This window comes from Castor canadensis, chromosome X (assembly GCF_047511655.1).
Source record: "Castor canadensis chromosome X, mCasCan1.hap1v2, whole genome shotgun sequence".
Lineage (NCBI taxonomy): Eukaryota > Metazoa > Chordata > Mammalia > Rodentia > Castoridae > Castor > Castor canadensis.
In genome coordinates, this window is record NC_133405.1 from 45,149,403 (window position 1) to 45,170,509 (window position 21,107).

The 21,107-nt window shown below is 37.8% G+C and overlaps 1 protein-coding gene across 1 annotated transcript in view; it reads left to right on the forward strand.

Annotated features, from left to right (window-relative positions):
* Gucy2f (guanylate cyclase 2F, retinal) overlaps positions 1–21,107 on the forward strand; it is a 103,000-nt gene that overhangs the window by 24,470 nt on the left and 57,423 nt on the right. Inside the window, exons 4-7 of the mRNA XM_074062464.1 lie at positions 1,161–1,245; positions 4,548–4,644; positions 10,094–10,225; positions 16,245–16,334. Coding sequence (XP_073918565.1) covers positions 1,161–1,245; positions 4,548–4,644; positions 10,094–10,225; positions 16,245–16,334 — 404 coding nt within the window. The remainder of the gene's footprint in view (positions 1–1,160; positions 1,246–4,547; positions 4,645–10,093; positions 10,226–16,244; positions 16,335–21,107) is intronic.

Below are 21,107 nucleotides of genomic sequence, written 5' to 3' on the forward strand. Positions count from 1 at the left end.
TCCCAAAGAGGTTATTCTAAGAAGAAAGCATTTGCCTTTTCCTTGGTCTTTTGGTAGCCTGTGACCTGTGATTGTTTTCCCCACCGGAAAGATCATCTATCTGTCCCTTGATGTATCCAAATCCTGCCAGTCAGGTCTTACCACAGAAATACCATTCTTACACCTGTTCCTCTGTGAACTCCCATTGCACTAAGTGTCTGTATCTTACAGCTTAGCACAAAATTGCTTTTTGATTGTTTCTTGTGTATTGGTTGTATCTCCTCACTTCCAAAATATTCTGCTACTTGAGAGTAGGGGCTATAGCTAATAATTCTTATGTCCCCCCCCTCCCCGCCCAACTGCACAAACAGCAGACATCCAGTAAATACTTGCAGTTTGATTGACTGGTAGGACTCCTCTAGCTTGTGGAAGAGGGGAAACTTCATCAAATCGCTGAGAGCCAGAGGGTAACTTTGGAAGAACTCATATTATTCTTATGTGAACATACACTGCACCCTTCCAAAAACAAATGCATCTATTTGAAATGGGTATTGATCTGTATTTTGATTTAACATGAATACACAACTACCTCTTCATTCACATCATCATATATTTTTCCCTGAAATCTTAGTAATGTATTCAGATATTTAGGTTTTACAGAGACCAATTTACATGCTGATGACAATGGCAATTATCAAAACAAGACTTACCCTCACCCTTGAAGGATAAGTACTATGTTTTCCATCTATAACCCATGAAGTTTGTGGGCTCAGATGAATTGAAAAGGTCTTTTATTTTATGAAGGCAACATAATACTTACCCTTCACAGGTGAGATAACATATTTATTCTCAAGAACTCTATTGCTGTCCAACTTAAATTAAGGTCCTCAAAGTTTTCCATTCGTGGACTTTTTCCTCCAAAGAAACACCCCGGTCAGCCTTAATTCATGTGATTTGTTATTGTCAGAGTGGTGAGTGGTTTTGCTTCAGAACAGTGAAATTGCTTTCTGTGTCCATAAAGTCAACAAGACAGACTGTGCTGTAGAAAAATGGAATTAGGTTAGGTAGATGTGGCTTGATTTTAGAGTCACCAGAAAGCACAAGGAGTCGCTCTGTGGTGCCCTTTATTTACTGCTTTTCTCTGATAATGCCATTCTTCCTCTTCCTCTTGCTCTCTGCAGGCATCGACCCCGCCTTTGCCATGATGGTCTGCCTTGCTTTGCTTATAGCTTTGCTGTGTATTAATGGATTTGCTTACTTTATAAGGTACATTTTTTGTTCTTTTTGTATACACAAAATACAGGCCCACAATAGCCTTGTTAATATTGATTTCCAGGAAGTCATGTTTTAGTACAATTGCCTCATTACATGACCCACTGATTTTCTTTTCCATAGTGATTTACCATTCCTACTGGCCCCATTTAGAGTGAAGTGTTTTTGTGATGCCAACAATAACTTTATCAGCTGTGTTGTCAGTGTTGTTGCCTGTGCATAGATCTGGCTTTCAACACAGTGAAATAAGAGAATTAGTACTATAGGGCCTGTTTGCTCCCTGTTTGTGTTCCCTTTTCCCCTGGCAGTGTCTCCTATAACCATCTCCTTCCCCAAATAATGTGGTGGAGAATGGAACTGGAATATTTAAATTAATCCCAAGGATTAGCCCAACTTTGGTGAGAATCCAAGATCTAGGAATAGTGATGCTAGCTCATAAGCTCATAGCGGAGATTAAATAAAGTAAAGCACTTAGAACAGTACCTGACTGACATATTAAGCACTAGGAAAAAATGTGTAGACTGTGTTAAATAGTGTGTGAACTTGGATAAGCCACTTAATCTCTATTGGCCAGAATTTTCTCATTTGTTCAGTGAAGGAATTGGATTAGATTATGTTTAAGAGTCCTTCCAGCTATGATATTTTATGAGCCTGTGAAAACATGGATTGAAACCATAACAGGTGTTACTTTTAGTGTTTAGTATGTTGATATCACTGTGAAAACTACTATTATACAATCCCCCTCTCCCTGTATGAGAAACTTGATAAAGACAGTGGTTCAAAGGAAGTTTTTCTTTTATTTTCTGTGACAGTGATGTATCCTTGCTAAGAACAGAAATGTAATATTCTTAATTTAGCTGCTGCCAAAGAATAAAGTATTTAATTAACATCCTTAGATACTTAGCAAAAAATAAATGGCATCCACAATCCAAAAACTACTCCCTCTAGAGAGATTTGAGGAGTAATAGACTCTGTCTTTCCCATGCCAAAATATCCCATGCCAAGGTAGAAAATGAAGTAATACTCAGATGCTTATATTACTAGTCAATCCCCCCAAATGATGGCTCTAGCTGGTCTTTCTGAGTGAATGGACAAGTTCTTTGGGCTTTGAATGAGCCCAACCTGTCATTTTTGGGAAGGGAAGGAAAAAAGAAAAAAAAATCCATGGGGGTGGAGGGAATTTGTTTGGAGCTTGTGGGCTGAAGGGCAAAGAAGACTGGAGAGGAAAATGATTGGAGAGGGACATGATTAGAGAGGAAAATGATTGGAGAGGAAAATGAGTTTGAGACAATTGGTACTTCAAGTGGTCACAGAAAACTCAGAGATGGGAGAGAGGCACATCATTTCCCAGAGTCACTTGGTCCTTGGTTCTTCAGCTAACAAAGCACAAAAGATGCCCCTCTTTGCTGCCGTCCTCCCTCTCTCTGCCCACCACTGCTGCAATCAGAAGAGCTGAGCGGCTGATGAGTTTCTGTAATAGATGGTGATTACTTGCAGGAGAGTGACTCTCTGTTCCTTCCTTTTCTGTGTGTTTTGATTGTTTAAGTTTTTTTTCAGAAAGAAAGACATGCAAAGAACCTAACCACCCCAAAACAAAGGATTCTTTGAACTTCTCTTTTCTCCCTACTCCTCTGAACCAGATTGCATTGCCTTTCTATAAAGCTCTGCCGTGCTTTGTAATACTAATGATGATAATGATAATAATGAGCCCTTATACTTTCATAGTGCTTCACGCTTTTCAGAGCACTTTCACATACATTATCTCATTTGATTTTCAAAACAACTCTACGAAGCGGGTAATGCAAGGACTATTATCCTGCCAGATAAGAGACAGTGAGGCATGAAGAGGTTAAATTATATATCCAAGGTCACCTGCACCTGGCTAATTAATGACAGGATCGACCCTGCCCCTCAGGTCTCTGGAATGGGAGTTGGTCCAATTTGCTTTCTACTAGATTGTATTCTGTAGCATGATTATTTTTACAGGTGTGCCCGCTTTAAGACAATTCTCCACACATATGAAACAGATAAGTTAGGGAGTGATGTTTTACTTTGCCAAAAGATTCATGTGCTCTACCCAAGAATTCACTACAGGGCTCTTTTAATTTTCTCTGCAGTGCAGCAGCTCCCACTGTGATAAGGGACATATTTGTTGGCAGACAATTAGAAACACATTAATTGTTTGTTTACAAACCAGTGAAGTCACTGAGAAAAATTGACTGGGTTTCTGATACTTAAAGCTACAGTGACATTATAGACTATTCCTTAGAGTAACTTGACAAAGCATTTTGATTTAGTTGTTTTCCCCACTCTGGCTCTTGGCTTGAACACATTCCAGAGTGACCATTATGGAGATATGGAACAAACAAAGCCAAAAAGTAGCTGTCAGATTCCCCAAAACAAAAAGAACAGAACCACACTGACAAACCCAAGGTTCCCTCCAAAGTTGCCTTGTCAGACCCACCTGACTTGTGATGGGTAGACATCATAAACTCTTATGTGGCTAGTAATTGATTTGTAGAAAATAATTACCTTCACTATAAATTAATGGGCATGTTTGGAGAGAATCATGTTTAAACTGTGTCTATGTAAAGCTCAGACAAGAGACCAATTCAGAAAAGGAAAAAAAAAAAAAACTCAGTCAGTCCTCTTGTTTGGAATCATGTAGACAAAGCAACCAACTGATTGAATTTTTCCACTTTTAAACCTGTTGCTTTGGCAACGCATAGATGCGACTTTGCAAGACAAGTGGTCTTATGGGCAGAAATCTGGGCCTACAGCCAGGGACCAAGGATTCAAGTTCCAGCTCTGCCTAAGGCTAGGAGATCTCACACAATTTGATTAATTTTGTTTTGTTTCCTTAATGTGTTTTTGTCTATAAAATGGAGATTAATGATTATTGGCCCTGCAATTATTAAGCTGGATATTATGGCATATGAGAAAGTGTACTGAGTTCTTTAGAATTATTCAGAGGTGTTGTTTTAAATGTGCCCTTTATGTGGAATCGCTATTTTATCAGTCTAAAATATCATCCCCATGCATTACCCTCACCTCTTTCTTCTGATGTCTCTTCAATAGTGTTTTCATTTTTCTCTTTTGGTTCTTGTAACTCTGCAAGTTGTGAGGGCCAGAGTTGTTGCCTCCCTTTATTGTGGGTATTGTGGTAAAGATCCATGTGTGATTTTCTTACAAATTATCTTGTATATTCTTTACCTGCTATTTTAGAGCACACCAACCCTGACTTTGCAAAAAAAAATCCAGTCCCCTGTGATCCTCTGATTTCCTGTTTGTTTCAGGCGTCATATAAATAAGATCCAGTTGATTAAAGGACCCAACAGAATCCTACTGACTTTGGAAGATGTGACATTTATTAATCCCCACTTTGGCAGTAAGGTAAGAATAATCCCCTTCCCCTGCTTTTTTTTACTGCACTGTCCAATATGGTAGCCACAAACCAAAAGTAACAATTTGAAACGTGGCTAGTATCCATTGTGATTTGCTGAAAGAGTAAAATACACACTGAATTTGGAAGACTTAGTATAAAAACATGTAACATTTGTCATTAAAATTTAGAAAATATTATTGGGCACAGTGGCTCAAGCCTGTAATCCTAGCTACTTGGGAGGTTGAGAACGGAAGATAAAGGTTCGAGGCCAGCTCAGGCAAAAAGACTCCTATCTCTATGAATAGCTGGGTACTGTGGCACACACATCGCATTCCAACGCTACAGGGAAGCACAAGTAGGAGGATTGAAGTCCGGGTTGACGCAGACATAAACTTGAGACCCTATCTCAAAAATAACCAACACAAAAAGGGCTGGTGGAGTGGCTCAAGTGCTAGAGTGCCTGTCTAGCAAGCATAGAACCCTCAGTTCAACCCCCGGTACTGCCAAAAATATTAGAGAATATTGATTGCATGTCAAAATAACATTTTAGATATATTGGGTTAAATAAAGTATAGTACTTTTCATTTTTTAATATGACTTCCAGGACACTTAAACTTATGTATGTAATTTAAATTTTAATTCCATTAACTTTAAGGGGATTACAGTCAAGTTAGGCAAAAAAAAAAAAAGCCACACAAAAGAATAGAGTCTTTTCATTTATTTGACCTTCACAGTTACAAAAACAGTAGCTGGAAATTTGGAATTGTGAAATAACACATAAAATCTAGATTATGAATTTTCCTTAAAAGTTTGGTTATAAGTGCTGGTGTCTATTACACAAAGGTGACTATAGATAAAAGTATTATATCATCTAATCCAAAATAGCTAGAAGAGAGGATTTTGAATGTTCTTATCACAATGAAATAATAAATGTTTGAGATGGTAGACAACCTAAATATCCTGAATCAACATACAATGTATAAATGTACCAAAACATCACACTGTTCCCCATAAAGATGTACAATTATTATTGTCAATAATTTTCTTTTAAGTTGGAAGCTCTGTCAACTTTGGGTCTCCTTGTGGCAACTGGCCAAAATTAACTAGTAGTTTTCCTTTTTTGGAAGAGGTATGCTCTCTGTACTTTGGTAGTTTCCATCATTCTATATTGTGTTATACACAGCCTATTTTACCTATCTATATTATGTTCCTGGCCCCTGTGGGCATCTTATGCAGACAGAACAGCATAAACAGAAGCATAGAAAAGAGAACATGAGGGGAAACGTTTTGTCAAAGGTAGCTAGTGTGTTCCCTTATGCCACTCTATGTGGCTGCAATAGTGATAGTAGTCTTTGTAAATTTTAGTGTGGTGGTGGTAAGATGTAGGAAGAAGATACAAACATATATCATGTCATACGCCATTTACTATTGCTTCACCTCCATACCAGATTTGAGAATTAATTATCTCAGTCACCAAGCTGGTCATTTGCTTAAATGTGACACTGAAAGGTACATTTAATTAGTTGGCTGAGTAAGAATGGATTTACATGGTAATATCCTGTGCAGTTGGAGTAAAATTAATTGTTCAGTTGTTTGATTTAATTCCATTTACAACGCTTATAACTCTTACTTGTTTAAATCATTAAATGATTTTGTAAGGTTGATATTATGTTCCTAGAAATGTATCTCTGAAAGCTAAAACTATCACTGTGGCTGAAAGCTATACTCTACTCTTATGCCATAAAAACTTACTGATATTAGTCTCCATTTTTGAAACCACTAGAGGACACTAGGACCTAGGATTCTTTTTTAATTGTTGTGCTGGGTAGGTATGCATTGTGGCATTTACAAAAGTTCTTACAATGTATCAAATATATCATATGTGAATTCATCCCCTCCCTCCACAGCTCTCCTTTATCCCCCCTCCCCATTCCTAGGACTCAATGGCAGAATTTGTCTGGAGTTGCCATATTCAATATGTCTTGTATGAAATCCCCTATCTCAAGTAGTATAAAGTACAGATGCTAAAATACAAGCTCTGAAGCAATCCCAATATATAATTCAATACTAAGAGAAACTATTTGATTCTTCTTTTTTTTGGTGATGGTAATGGGTTTAACTTGAACTCAGAGCCTTTAACTTGCTATGCAGGGTCTCTACAAATTGAGTCATGCCCCAGTTCTTCTTGCTTTAGGTATTTTTGGAATAGGGTCTCTAATGTTTTGCCTAGACTCACTTGGACTGTGATCCTCCTATTTATGTGTCCTGTGTAGGTGGGAGGGCAGGCGTATATACCACACCCAGCTACTGGTTGAGATGGGGTCAACCTAACTAATTGCCCGGGCTGGCCTCAAACCTTGATGCTCTTGATGTCTGCCCTCCTAGTACCTGGGATTACAGGCATGATCCACTATGCTCAGCAAAAAGTATTTGATTTTGTGTCAAGAGATTTTATCCAGAAATATGTGATAAGTATAAAAGTCATTGTCTAAATGTAGCAAAATATCATAAATTTTGGTCAAAAGAAATAAATCTATTTTTAAAATCCCTATTTCTTTCATGTTATCCATGTTGAGATGACAATTCATGTCAATTACCTATATGTTTGGCTCTAAAGTATGAAAACAACAAAAATAGCCCAACTTTGGACTGAATTAGCCTTCTTTTTATATAGATCTTGCAATATCTAATGAAGTCTATAAAACCTTCACCACGTATTTTTTTGTATTTGTATTTTTTTGTATTCGGGTGACTAAAGCACACCAGTTCTTGTGAAGTCACCATAAATAGCAGGAAAGTGCTACCTTCAGGTGATCAGTGTGTCTGCAGTTTTTAAATCTTGCTCACAATCTTTTCCTTTTCATTTATGCATAAATTTTGGTATAATGAGAATAAAGAACTGATCATCACCACTCTTCACCATACAAGTGAGAAAAATGAGTAACAACAGGGATCGATAGCCTTATAGGGAATGTTTTTATTTGTTTGCTTGGTTTGGGTGGAAAAGGGTGGCATTACCCTAGAAGACCATAGATCTTGGCCTCTAGATCCCTTTTGGCATTTGGCTTGTATAAGGGATTCTGATTGGAAAAGATAGGGGAAGCATACATTTTCCTTAATTTCTGTGTAGTCACAGTCTTGCAGCTGGCTGTGTCTAATCAGTCAAGAAGCCAAGCCAAGAATTTAATCCAAAAGGAATGTCGAATGTGTAAACTCTCAGAGAATATAAAATTAATTCAGCATAGAAAAATTGGCAGGTCAGAAGTCAGTTCAGGAAAGGAAGTTTTTAGAAGAAAGTGAAGCTGAAGTCCAAATGTATGTGGATTTTGGCAGATTCTGTCACATTCTCCTTTGCCCTTCACGGAGAGGTCTATGTCTCAATATACAGATCAAGGTGATCCTGCTGAGATATGAAAATAAAGAATGAAAGGGAAGTAGATTCCTCTCTGGCCTTGCTCTGCTCGAGGGAGTTCAGGTTGATGCAAGGGTTATGTGAAGAGTCAAATCTTACATCTTATCTGAATCTTGAGTTATTGGAATTTCAGAACATTTGGAACTGAGTATAGTTTATCATTGTTGTCGAACTTTGATTGTGAAAGTCTTGGTATAGAGAGAACTTAACCCAGGACTAAGTCAACAAGTAAGCTTCAGTTAGTCCAAGACCATTAAGGGGAGAGTGTTGGAAAGTACTTACGATTAATTTTTATTGGCAAGCAAGAATGATATAAAGCATGGTATGGTAGAAAGAATACATGACCAGGAAATATAAACCAAGACTCTTGTTCTAGCCCCTGTATCCCTCTCTAGGAGTCTGTTTCCTTATAAAATGAAGGTATTGGAGGTAGAAGTGGGAACTAGACACCACCAAAAGTATCTGCTGTCTCTGAATCACTACAGTTCTAAAAAGGACAATTTTATTTTATTTTATTATTATTTTTTATAATTTTTATTTTTTTATTATTCATATGTGCATACAATGCTTGGGTCATTTCTCCCCCTGCCCCCACCCCCTCCCTTACCACCCACTCCGCCCCCTCCCTCTCTTTCCCACCCTCTCAATACCTGGCAGAAACTATTTTGCCCTTATCTCTAATTTTGTTGTAGAGAGAGTATAAGCAATAATAGGAAGGAACAAGGGTTTTTGCTAGTTGAGATAAGGATAGCTATACAGGGCATTGACTCACATTAATTTCCTATGCATGTGTGTTACCTTCTAGGTTAATTCTTTTTGATCTAACCTTTTCTCTAGTTCCTGGTCCCCTTCTATTGGCCTCAGTTGTAAAAAGGACAATTTTAGAGGTATGGAGAACATTGAGGAACCGGTTGAGTTATTATGTCTTCATGTGAAGTAAGTCTACTGGTTTAGTTGAAGACAAAATGGTTTTTTTAAGCAAAGACAAAGTTTTATTCACTTTCCAAAAGAGGAAAGGGATCAGATACCATAAGCAGTATAGGCCCCAAGGGGCAATTGGTGTGAGGTATTTTTTTTTTATGTGATACTGGGAGTTGAACTCAGGACCTTGTGCTTGCTAGCTAAGTGCTGTACCACTTGGGCCACACTATCAGCCTTTTTGCATTGATTATTTTTGAGATAACCAAAATGCCTGGGCTGGCCTGGACCATGATCCTCATATCTGTGCTTCCCTACATACCTCGGATGACAGGTGTATACCACCATACCAGCCAATGATTGAGATGGGGTATCATGAATTTTTACCCAGGCAGGGCAAAAAGTTTAATTACAAAGATGAACACAGATTGCTGGTAAGTCTTCATCTTGTCATATATTTGTGAAGCTCCCAGCTTTTTAAAAAAAATCAGACTATGTACAAGTTAACAAATCAAGGAATGAATACTTTGGCCTACTTAAGCATCAGACTCATAAATCATGGGCAGATGATCTGCTCACTCTCTACCATCTCATTGCTTTTTAAATACCCTCTGCCATTAATTTTACCTGTACAAAGCATGCCATGCAGTATGGTACACCAAAAGAACCAGTCTTGAGAGTCAGGAGGGTGGGATTCTGTCCTACTTCTGCCATTAAAAATGTATTTATAAACAACATTTCTTGTAACTAAATCATTGACTATATCACATAGGGAAACTCATTTCACTCTTTTTGGTCTTGGTTTCTAGTCTAGAAAATCAGGGTCCCAGATTGAATTATGACTGGTATTCTTTCCTACCTCCTATATCTATGATTCACATTCTCCAGGAGATAGACGTACCTGCAAACCTTTACCTTTTCTTGGTGGCAGATGGAGGTCAAGCAAGGTACCAAGCATGAACTTAAAAAAATTCCTGAAGGATAGGAAAGTTTAATCAATCTCATATGTATAGGGTTCAGCTCATATAATTACTTTCTTATGAATAAAAAAGGAAAAAAAGTCTCAAAGTTTTCCCTTAAATCATGAGAAATTTATTTATAACCTTTCTTTCTTAATCTTTTCACAGAGAGGAAGTCGTGCCAGTGTAAGCTTCCAGATCATCTCAGAGGTTCAAAGTGGGAGATCCCCCCAGCTCTCCTTTTCTTCAGGGAGTCTAACTCCAGTTACTTATGAAAAATCCAACATAGCAATTTATGAGGTAAGATATCCAACAGCTATCTAATGTGCTGCCTTCTTGGGTTTTAAAATGAGGTAGTGACTTAGGAATCAGTTTGTGGGTAAAAATCGAAGATTTTGGCAAGTCATTCCAGTTTCTTGTCAGTGTCCACTTGACATTTCTAACAATGTTTTTCCTCAGCAACCAATCTACATACTTTATTGATATTTCAACTCCATATATTTACTATGTATGTGGAAAAAGTACTTGAGACCCGAACACTTACAACGTTTCACTCATCCCACATAGGTAAAGAAAGAAATACAAGACTATCATCATAGAAGAAATAACTTCCTGCACCCCCAGTTTTGGATGAGATGTTCAGAGTAGGGCTTGGGGTAGTCCTTTTCTTCAAAGTCTAGTTGTTCTTATAGTTGTTATCTGCTGGTGCCATTGAATCTTTAAAAATTCTTTCTTTTTTTCTTTTCCTTTACTTGTGCTGCCTTTTTGAGTAACAGGTTACTTTCTGTTGTATAAAATAGAAATCCTTTTTATTTCTTTGAAGTTTCTGCCTTTCAAGATTTAAGAGGTAGTCCCTACCCCTTGTTCTAAGATACTGGAATTTGGCAACCAGAACAAATCTTGCATCAGTTGGAGAGATGAACTGTTTCTTCTCAGCAGGAAAGAGTTAAGCAGGGGGTAAAGGGAAACTAGACTGTTCTTGTGTTCCTCCTAAGTGAGACCTTCCCAGTGTGGTTTCCTTGTTTTGTTTGAAGATACTCCCAAGAGCACCAAGCACTCTCAACTTCAACAGTAACTACAAAGAAAGTCCAAAACAACGAAGAATGAGTTTTTACATTGTCAACCACATTGGATTTTCCAAGTGAATAGCACAGGGACCTTACTATGGTTTCAATTTGTCACCTCCAAAACTCAGCTGTTGAAGGGGATAGAGGTGTGGCTCCAGTGGTAGAGTGCCTGCTGAGCAAGTATGAAGCCCTGAGTTCAAACTCCAGTACCACCAAAAAAAAAACAAATAAATAAAATCAGGTGTTGAAATTGAATGGCCAATTTAACACCTAATCTTTGGTGATTAGACCAGGAGGGCTCCTCCCTCAAGGAAGGGACTAAGAGCCTTATAAAAAGAGACTTCATGCAACATTTGATTAGCTTGCCTTTCCACCTACTTCCATGTGAGGACATAATGTTCCTCCCCTTCAGAGCATGCAGCAACAAGATACCATCTTGGAAGTAGAGAGCAGCTCTCACCAGACAACCAGACCTACTGGTGATTTGATCTTGCCCTTCTGGGCCTTCAGAACTGTGAGAAAATTAATTTCTGTTCTTTACAAATTACCCAGTCTTATAAATGGATTAAAACAGGACTATAACACCAATATTGGCATGGAATATTTTTTCAATATACTCGAGAGCTTTGACTTAAATTCTCAGTAGGAAACCTCTGGATCTTGCCTTGGACTTAATCAAAGAGGAGACTTGCTTCAAATGGTTTTGAGAAATTGTCTGTGTTACTCTCTTAAAAACTAAAGATAAGGTAATCAGAGAACTTTGTAATGTCAAATGGAATGGGTTGATGGCTTTACAACTATATGGACACATCTAAGATTCTGAGGTACATATCAGTAGCCTTGGTTTTTCATCTGCAAAATAAGGGGTTGAACTGAGTTCTTAATCCTGACTGCTCATTAGAATCTCCATGGGAGACTTAAATATAAATACTTATGTCCAGATCCCTACACCTAGCAATTTGAATTTAGTTAGTATGGAGTAGGACCCTGGTATTGGTATTTTTTAAGACCATTGTTACATACATGCAAGTTTGATAATTGCTGGACTGAGAGACCTGAAAGGCTATTTCTGGCATGGATATGCTATGACTCTTTGATTCTGTAGAAGAATTTAAGTGTCAAATTGTGGTATGTTTTATTTGGTGGGATTGGAAGGTTACAATGTAGAATTGAGAAGGAGAAAATAAACATCTGTATGTAACTGGCCTTTAAGAGTCTGTAAGATATTTCCTCATTTTGGATGGAGGCAGGGAGCTGAGCTAGTTCCCTGAATGACTATTGGTCAATCAGATCTGAGTGGGGGATCTTTATCTTTGCAAAAAGAGGGTGTTAGAATAATACTGCATGATGGAGTCAAGATTAAGCTGAGAGCAAGGTGTAAATGAAGACAGATTAAACTAGAAAACTTCCTGGCTAGGGCTAAGGAAGACTTTGGGAGGGAGCATAAGTCAACTGAATCAATAGATCAAATAAAGAAGTCCAGTGTGTCTTCTTAAATGGTCCTCTATTAGGAAGACTTTATCTAGATTCTGTTTAAAATAAATCAAATTTTCATAAGAATTGCTTTTGGAAATTCTGGAAGTTCCAGATAACATGTGAGATAATGTTAGGGGTAGCAGACACTCAACAGCAAAAAGACAGGTTTTTCTAGGAAAAGTACCATACCATTGTACTACACGGACATAAATTCACCCTTTTATTGTATATACAGATGCATAACTTTCAGAACTGAAATGTAAAATCAGCCCTTCTTTCATAGATAATCTTCAAAATATGGAAAGGAAATCCAGATTTGCTGAAAGCACTGTGATGTCAGATGCAGTGGGGGACGTGTCATGACCTGCTCCAGTACCATAGTCTAGGAGATTGTAGGTGGGGTGAGAAGCACTGTAATCCTGATATACTTGGGAAGAACCCACTAAATTCATCTTCGCTGTTCATTTTCTGATTCCTTTGGCCTCGTGGCCTCTCAACCTCTCTCTCTGTTTTCCTTTTTGCTTCACCTTTCTCTCTCTCCCCATTATCTCCCCTTCTCAGAGCCTTTTACTGTCCCCCCACTTTCTATATCACTTACAGATCTCTCTCTGCCCCTATCACTCCCACCAACTATCTTCTCTGTTTCATCTTAAAATCTTCTTAAAATGCATCTTAGACAAGGACCTAGTCCAGCTCTAAAGGTGGGCAAACTGAAGTTCAGGCTGATGAAGTGGCTGTGGCACTCACCCTTGAGTTTGAAGCAGAGCCAGTCTATACCTTGTTCTCCGACTTAGTTTATCCACCATGGCCTTAGTACAAACCTGATGGACTTTAAATTACTTCTGAAACCATAGTGGATAGTTTGATGTTTCTTCCTCTTAATTAAAAAGTGAGTGATGAGTGAAGTTTTTTATCAGTCTCTGAAAAGAACAAAACAAAACAAATAGTGCATGTGTGGTGAAGATAAAACCAAACCATTTCCTCCTTTTTCCTTATTATTCATGAGGTAGGATACACACAGACTCAATAAAAACTTGTTTACAAAGTTTGTGAGAACTTAAAAAAATATGTACACAGATTTCCCAAACAAAAGGAAACACATTAAGGGGAAAGAGGAATAAAGTAAGAGATGAAAGACCTTGGTTCAGTTCTGGGTCTTTTACTGCTTCATCTTCTGAATTTAAGTATGGCAGTCTTTTGAGGCCTCAGTTTCCTTATCAAAATATGAGACCTTTCCCAGCTCTCACTTTTAGTGAATTGGCAGGAAAAAAATATTCATACTATTTGTGGCAGTTAATAATCCAGAAAGAAGATCAACTCCTGCCTGCAGTACAGCAAACTCCAGAAAGAAGGTATCAGATACCAGGTGTAAGGCAGTCAGGGCTGCTAGTACTGATGTTTCAGTTGTGTGCTGCACAAAGGCATCATATTTAAGAGGGCTTGATTTACAGTGAAGATATATACTAACTTAAGTAAGAGTTGTGCAGGAGAAAGAACAGAGATTCTGGCCTCCCAGCCTAGGTCTGGTACAGGGTGGCATGTAGAGCCTTCTAACATCTAAGTGTATACCAGCATGTCTAACTATGCACATACAAAGTCACCGGTAATTACATGTGAAACTTGATATGCATTAGACTATGCCCCAGAAGTTTTCTCTCTCTCCTGCTTACTATTCTTGGAGCCTCAAGTCCAGCTTCCAACTTCCGCCACTATAGCCTGACTCTAAACGTACAAAGAGTCTTTCCTTGGTGGCCAGAGGTTGGTGCTGTGCAGAATATCCTGCTGCTAGTGGAATACGCTCTTTCGTGTCTAGAGGGTGTATGAGTAAAGTTGAGTGAGGAACATGCATGCATGTATGCAGTCAAGTCTGCTGCCTAATATCACAGGGCTGCACAATGATATATTGAAATAATTTTTATGCTGGAAAGAAAACACCCTTTTCTAATTAGCACTAAGATGCCAACTCTTAGTTGTGACTGTAGGTCTAGTAACATAGTTGCAAAGGTGGTGGGAAGACTTTTTTGTTCACCAGGATATCCCACACATTGCTGATTTTGTAAAATCCTAGCAAAATTTTTATTCTTCTGGCTCAAGACTTAGCCTCTGATCTCTGTAAAGGGTAAAATGTAAAGTTTGGGTCAGTCCCTCCTCAATTCTGAGAGCAGAGTTTGATAGGAAAAGCTTCATGTAAGGTAAAAGAGGGTATGCGGTAAGAGTCCCACACTGATGAGGCAAGGGGGAAGGCTGAAACACTGGGATTCAAACTTGAACACATATCAAAGTCACAAGGAGTGCTTGATGAAACCCAGGTTGCTAGCCCTATCCCTGCAATTTCTGATTCCATAAATGTTGGGTAGGACTTGAAGACTGACCTTTTTAACTGTTCCCAGGTGACAGTGATGAAGCTGGTCCAGGGGCACTCTTGGAGAATTGCTGACTCAAATGCTTTGATCATTCTGCTCCAGACAGACACTGATCCAGGATCAGTGGCAATGAGCTTGGCTCATGAGGTTTGTCCAGCTGCTGAAGGTCTCTTGAAGCTCTTCCCTGTTTAAAGGGCGTTGAGCTTTTTGACTGGAAGATGCTGTTAACACAAAGTGCAGTCTAGTTACTCAGTGGCCTGCAGCTCCCATTAGCCTTTACTTCTGGCAAGTTTCCAGATGCACTGCTACAGCTGGATATATTCCTTAATAAGAGAGGGTTACCCTCTCTTATTTTCAGAATTTGATTGTACAGAGCTCTCTGCTTTATTATCTCTACTTGATGACAAGCTGGTACAACCTGAAATGGAATCTCCAGGCTATAGGTAATAGATGGGAAGGCACTTTGAAAAATAGAGCATTGTGCAAATATAAGGCATAAAAATTATTACAGAGAAAAGGAAATCTATATTTATATTTCTCTTTAAAAGTTTTGGGTTGGACAGAACTAAATAAGGCTTGATGACTGATGAATCCTTGAGGCTATGCATGTAGAAGAAAATTATCTGTCAGGCACTGGTGTTAAAGTGAAGTCCATGAAATAATTGTTTTTGACTTGACAGTAGCCTTAGAAATAGCGATTTTATATCTCAAAAGTCAAGAAGAAAGGCTAATTACCTGGATTTGGATATTATATATTGTATATATACATCAAATCATCACATGATACTCTATAAACATGTAAAATTAAAAAAAATTTGAATGAAAAAGTTGGAAACAGACTTTTGAAAGGGTCTACTTTATTACTATAGTAGTCTATTTTTGCATTGAAATAAAAATGTTTAATCTACATTTAAACCAGTTTATGATGAAAACATAAGAGCCCTTTCCTCCTCAAAGACCTGTGCCACAGGAGAAAAATGGACCAAAGAAAATTCAGGAAACATTTGCTGCACTACATCTCCTGCCCCTATATCTCTTGCCACAGACGCCTCAAGGCAGTGGGAATTGCTACCACCAACCATCACCATTAATCCCAGAAAACCCGGTGCCACATCACTTAGCTATGAAGAAGTGAAATGACCTAAAACTTTCTGCACTTAGTTAAGGGAGGCATTTCAGAGAGTATTGCCCTTCCTTTTGAGGGGCTCTGCATACCTGTAGCTGTTTACATCTTGAGTTAATTGGCATTTTTAACTTTTTCTCTGTGTGACCTCATTGTAGCTCAGAATACAGAATTTGCATGGGTTGGAGGGTGGGAAAGGAGGGAAAAGTCTGTTTGAGCTGTAGAAGGGACATTGCTTTAAAACTGCAGGGAACTAAGTCTCATCACTGTTTTCTTCTTTTGATTTCCAGGGTGATTGGGTGTGGCTGAAAAAGATCCCTCCTGGAGATTTTGGAGACATTAAGTCCATCAAATCAAGCGCAAGTGATGTGTTTGAAATGGTATGAGAAATCCTCATCTATATACATTCCTACTAAATTCAGTCCCTTCTCCAAAGTAATTAATACCAGCTGGCTAGGAAGCTCCCTTCATAAACAAGGGCAGGGAAACAGGCTTGTTATGATCATGTGACACAGTGGCAAAATTACAGGTCCTGGAATCAAAGAAACATGAAGGAGTGAAATCACAGTTCTACTGCTTAAGAGCTATATATTAACCTGGGGAAGTCACCCAAACTTCCTGAGCTTTAATTTTCTTATTTGTAAAAAGAACATATTAATGTTTACTTTTTCCTTCCTTCTTTCCAAGGTGGGAATAAGAATTAAAAGAGACAATATATATAAAGCGTCTTGCTTATCTCTTGGCACATAGATTCTGCATAAAATGATAGCTATTATGATTACTATCAATTAAATGTATCATAATTAAATATAATTAAATGTATCATCCAAATCCCCATTTTTCAGACCTGGAACAGCTACTTGCTAATTGCTGTTTAAAAATGGTTATTCCTCTAACTCTACTAATTATGTTCAAAGAGTCCTTGAATGCTTTATACTTAAGGAAGCAGCCTATAGATAAGATGGGTGATTCTTCCAAACCATTTACACTCTTGGCTCATCCTTGAACTTTGTGAATATTGCCTTAGGTTCCTTCAGATGCTTGCAAGTGCGCTTTTAGAATGTAATCATATATTCCTCCACATTTAGGAAGCAGGCAATTTCAAACCATCCCAACAGGTCTGAATGAGGCACTTATACATTGAGAACACTGTATAAGTGAGAAAACAATGGAAACAGAAGAAATGTGGCCCATAGGTGAACAGGATGTGTCCTAGGTGAATGAGACATTATGATTTGGTATTTCCCTTCCATGTGATTTTGGTGCCTGGAGCTGAAGGGAAAATAATGAGAAATGAGTCCAGAAGGAGGACCAGATGAACCTAAAGTAGGCAATATCCCAGTCGTTTGATGGTCCAGGATGTCAAACAGAAAGCTGTATAAAAAGTATGGAAACAAGACAGGGCCAAACCTGGGGAAGCTGATAAACTAGAAGTTTGGGAATAAAAAGATAGGTATTGATCCAAGGTGGAGTGTGACCATGACATCTTTTTTGGGGAGTGGTGAGTTTTCATTTTGGTATGATTTCAAACTTAAAGAAAACCCTCAAGAATATTTCAAGGAGTTGGGTATAATGGCTCACATCTGTAATCCTAGCTACTTGGGAGATGGAGATCAGAAAAATTGTGGTTTGAGGCAAGCCTAGGCAAAAAGTTTGCAAATCTCAACCAATATCTGGGCATGGTGGTTCACACTTGCCATCTCAACGGCACAGGAAACATAAATAGGAGGATCGTAATCCAGGACAACCTGGGAAAAAAGTCCTCAAGACCCCATCTGAGTCAATAAAAACCTGAGTGCTGTGGCAAATGACTGTCATCCCAGCTATGTGGGAAGCATAAATAGGATCTTACTCCAGGCTGGCATGGGGCATAACTCAAGCCCTTATCTTAAAAGTGACTAAAGCAAAAAGGGCTGGGCTTGTGGCTCAAGTGCAAGGCCCTGAGTTCAAACCCTGGTACTGCTCCAAAAAAATTCAAGGAACTTCTGCATATTCCTTACAGATTTCACAATTGCTTACATTTTGTCCAGATGTTTTCATTATCTATTTATATATTCTGAATGATTTGAAAGTACACTGTAGACACTGTGCTCTTTTACCTCTAAGTACTTTAGTGTATATTTGCTAACACAAAAAACCATTCTATTTGTACTTAATTTAGAGTATAATGATTAAAATCAGGTAACACTGTTGACTAAACTACTGTCTGTATTCTAATTTTATCAACTGACAGTTTTAATATAATACAGGTAATTTTCCCCCATGTCAATTTCCAATCTAGTTTCACATGTTGTATGTGGTTGTCATTTCTCTTTAATGCCTTTAATCTGAAACAGTTTCTCATACTTCTTTTTCTTTACCTTACTATTCTGAAGAATTCTGGTCAGTTATTTGGTAGAGTGTTCCTCAGTCTGGGTTTGCCTGATGTTCCTCATGGTTAGATTTAAGTTATACATCTTCAGGCAGAATACTACAGAAGTGATGGTATGCCCTTTTCAGTGTACTCTATCAGGAGCTGCACAATGTTAATCAACTTATTATTGATGATGTTTATTTTGATTATTTGGTCAAGGTTGTACCTACCATGTTTCTTCACTAGAGAGCTACTGCTTCTTTCCCATTATAATTCATAAATAAATTTGTGGGGAGATACTTTGAGTCTATGCAAATAGCCTGCTCTTCTTCACTGTTTTACTTGCTAATTTTTGCCTCCATTTGTTGTTTTTTCAAATTCATTTTAAAATTATTTTATTAGCATATATTAATTGTACAAAGCAAGGAGTTTTATTGTGATACTTCCATATGTGCATATAGTGTACTTTGATCATATCACCCCTTCTTTTACTCTTTCTTTTAAAAAAAATTACTAGAGTAAATTAATTGTAAAAAGGGGTTTCACTGTGGTATTTGTAACATACATATAACTTATTTTGATCAAATTCACCCTATCTATCTTACTCTTTCTTAACCACCCTCCTCCCTCACCCCTCTTTTTTGAACAGATTTTGGTGAGTTTCCTTATGCTTTTTTTATTTATATATAATATACTTCTATAATATTCACCATCCCCTGTCACCCTCTTCTTTTCCCCTCCTCTCACCTGCTGGTTCCCCCCAACACCCCTGTATTATTGTTATTATTATTTTAGGTCTCAATTCTGCATATGAGTAAAAACATGTGATATTTGGCTTTTTGAGCTTGGCTTATCTCGCTTAACATGATGATCTCTCCACCCATTTTCCTCCAAATGACATAATTTCATTCTTCTTTATGGATGAATAGTACTCCATTGTGTATATGTACTACATTTTCTTTATATGTTCATCTGTTGATGGGCACCTAAGATGATTCCATTACTTGGCTATTGTGAATAATGCTATCATAAACATGGGTGTGCACATGTCTCTGTTGAATGCTGACTTACATTCCTTCAGATAAGTGTCCAGGTATGGTATAGCAGGATCATATGGTAAATTTATTTTTAGTTTTTTGGAGAAATCTCCATTCTCATTTCCATAATGGCTACACTAATTTATATTCCTACCAGTAGTTCATGAAGGTTCCTTTTTCCCCCCACATCCTTGCCAGTATATGTTGTCAACCTCCATTTATGATTTTCTAATACCAACATTCTTTCTATGTTTATTGGTTAGTATTTTATTATAAAGAAGAGTCTTTTATTTATTTTTTGTGTATCAGGATGTATGTGTAGGTTTTATGTTATTCAGTTGGTTAGGATATATAGTATCCATCTATAATCTACTTAAAGCCATAAGTTCATATTAATACCTCTAATTAAATTTTCCATTTTTATATTTGTAAGTTCCTTCCTTTTTCAAGTTTTGAAAATTTATTAGCATATAATAGGTGTACATGGGGGATACATTGTGACATTTACATATGTGCTTATTATATATCTTAATTAGATCCCCCGTCATTCTCCCTCATCACCCCTCCTCCTTCTTAGAACAATTTCAGAAGGTTTCATTGTTCTATTTTCATACACGAATACAAAATACATCCACCATATTTGCCTTCCCTCACCTTCTCGTTTTGCTCTCCCTCTTCCTAGTGGTACCCACCCCTAGACAGATGTGTTTTACTTTCCTGTCTTTCATTTTAAAGTGTATATTGATTGTTCATGGGGATTTCATCTTGGCATCTCAGACATGTACATATCATGCTTTAATCAGATTAACCCTTCTTTTACTTACTTTATCTATCACTCTGCTCCCCTATTGTTCAAAGTTTATATTGCATTGGGCTTTAATATTATCTTCTAAACAGATACAAAGTGTTTCAGTTTTGTTCACTCTCTAAAATTCTCTTTCCCTCTTTAACAAAAAGAAAATTGCCTCCTGTTATCCTCATGACATCTTTTTATATAATATCTTTTTTTTCTTTCTTTGAAATTTTTCTTTTTTTTATTCATTTATTCACATGTGCATACATTGTTTGGGTCATTTCTGCCCCCGCCCCCTGCCCCTACCCTCTCCCCCCCACCCGCCCCCTCACTTCCAGACAGAACCTGTTCTGTCCTTATCTCTCATTTTGTTGAAGAGAAGACATAAGCATAATAAGAAAGACAAAGCGTTTTTGCTACTTGAGTTAAGGATAGCTATACAGAGAAATTCCTAGCATCGCTTCCATGTACAAATATGTTACAACCCAAGTTGATTCATCTCTAACTGATCTTTACACTGGTTCCTGATCCCCTTCTTGTGTTGACCTTTGTCACTTTAAGGGTTCTGTATTAGTTCCTCTGGAGTGGGGACATCAAACACTTTCATGTTTTGGTTTTTCTACCTATCCCCATATCTCCCTTATGTGCTCTCCCCTTGTCATGTGACCCAAGTCCAACAACATTGCTGTATTTGTGCTAGATCTAACGTCTGCATATGAAGGAGAACATATGATGTTTGGTCTTCTGAGCCTGGCTAACCTTGCTCAGAATGATGTTCTCCAGTTCTATCCATTTACTTGCAAATGATAAGATTTCATTCTTCTTCATGGCTGAGTAAAATTCCATTGTGCATAAATCCCATATTTTCTTAATCCATTCGTCAGTAGTGGGGCATCTTGGTTGTTTCCATAACTTGGCTATTGTGAATAGCGCTGCAATAAACATGGGTGTGCAGGTGCCCCTGGAGTAA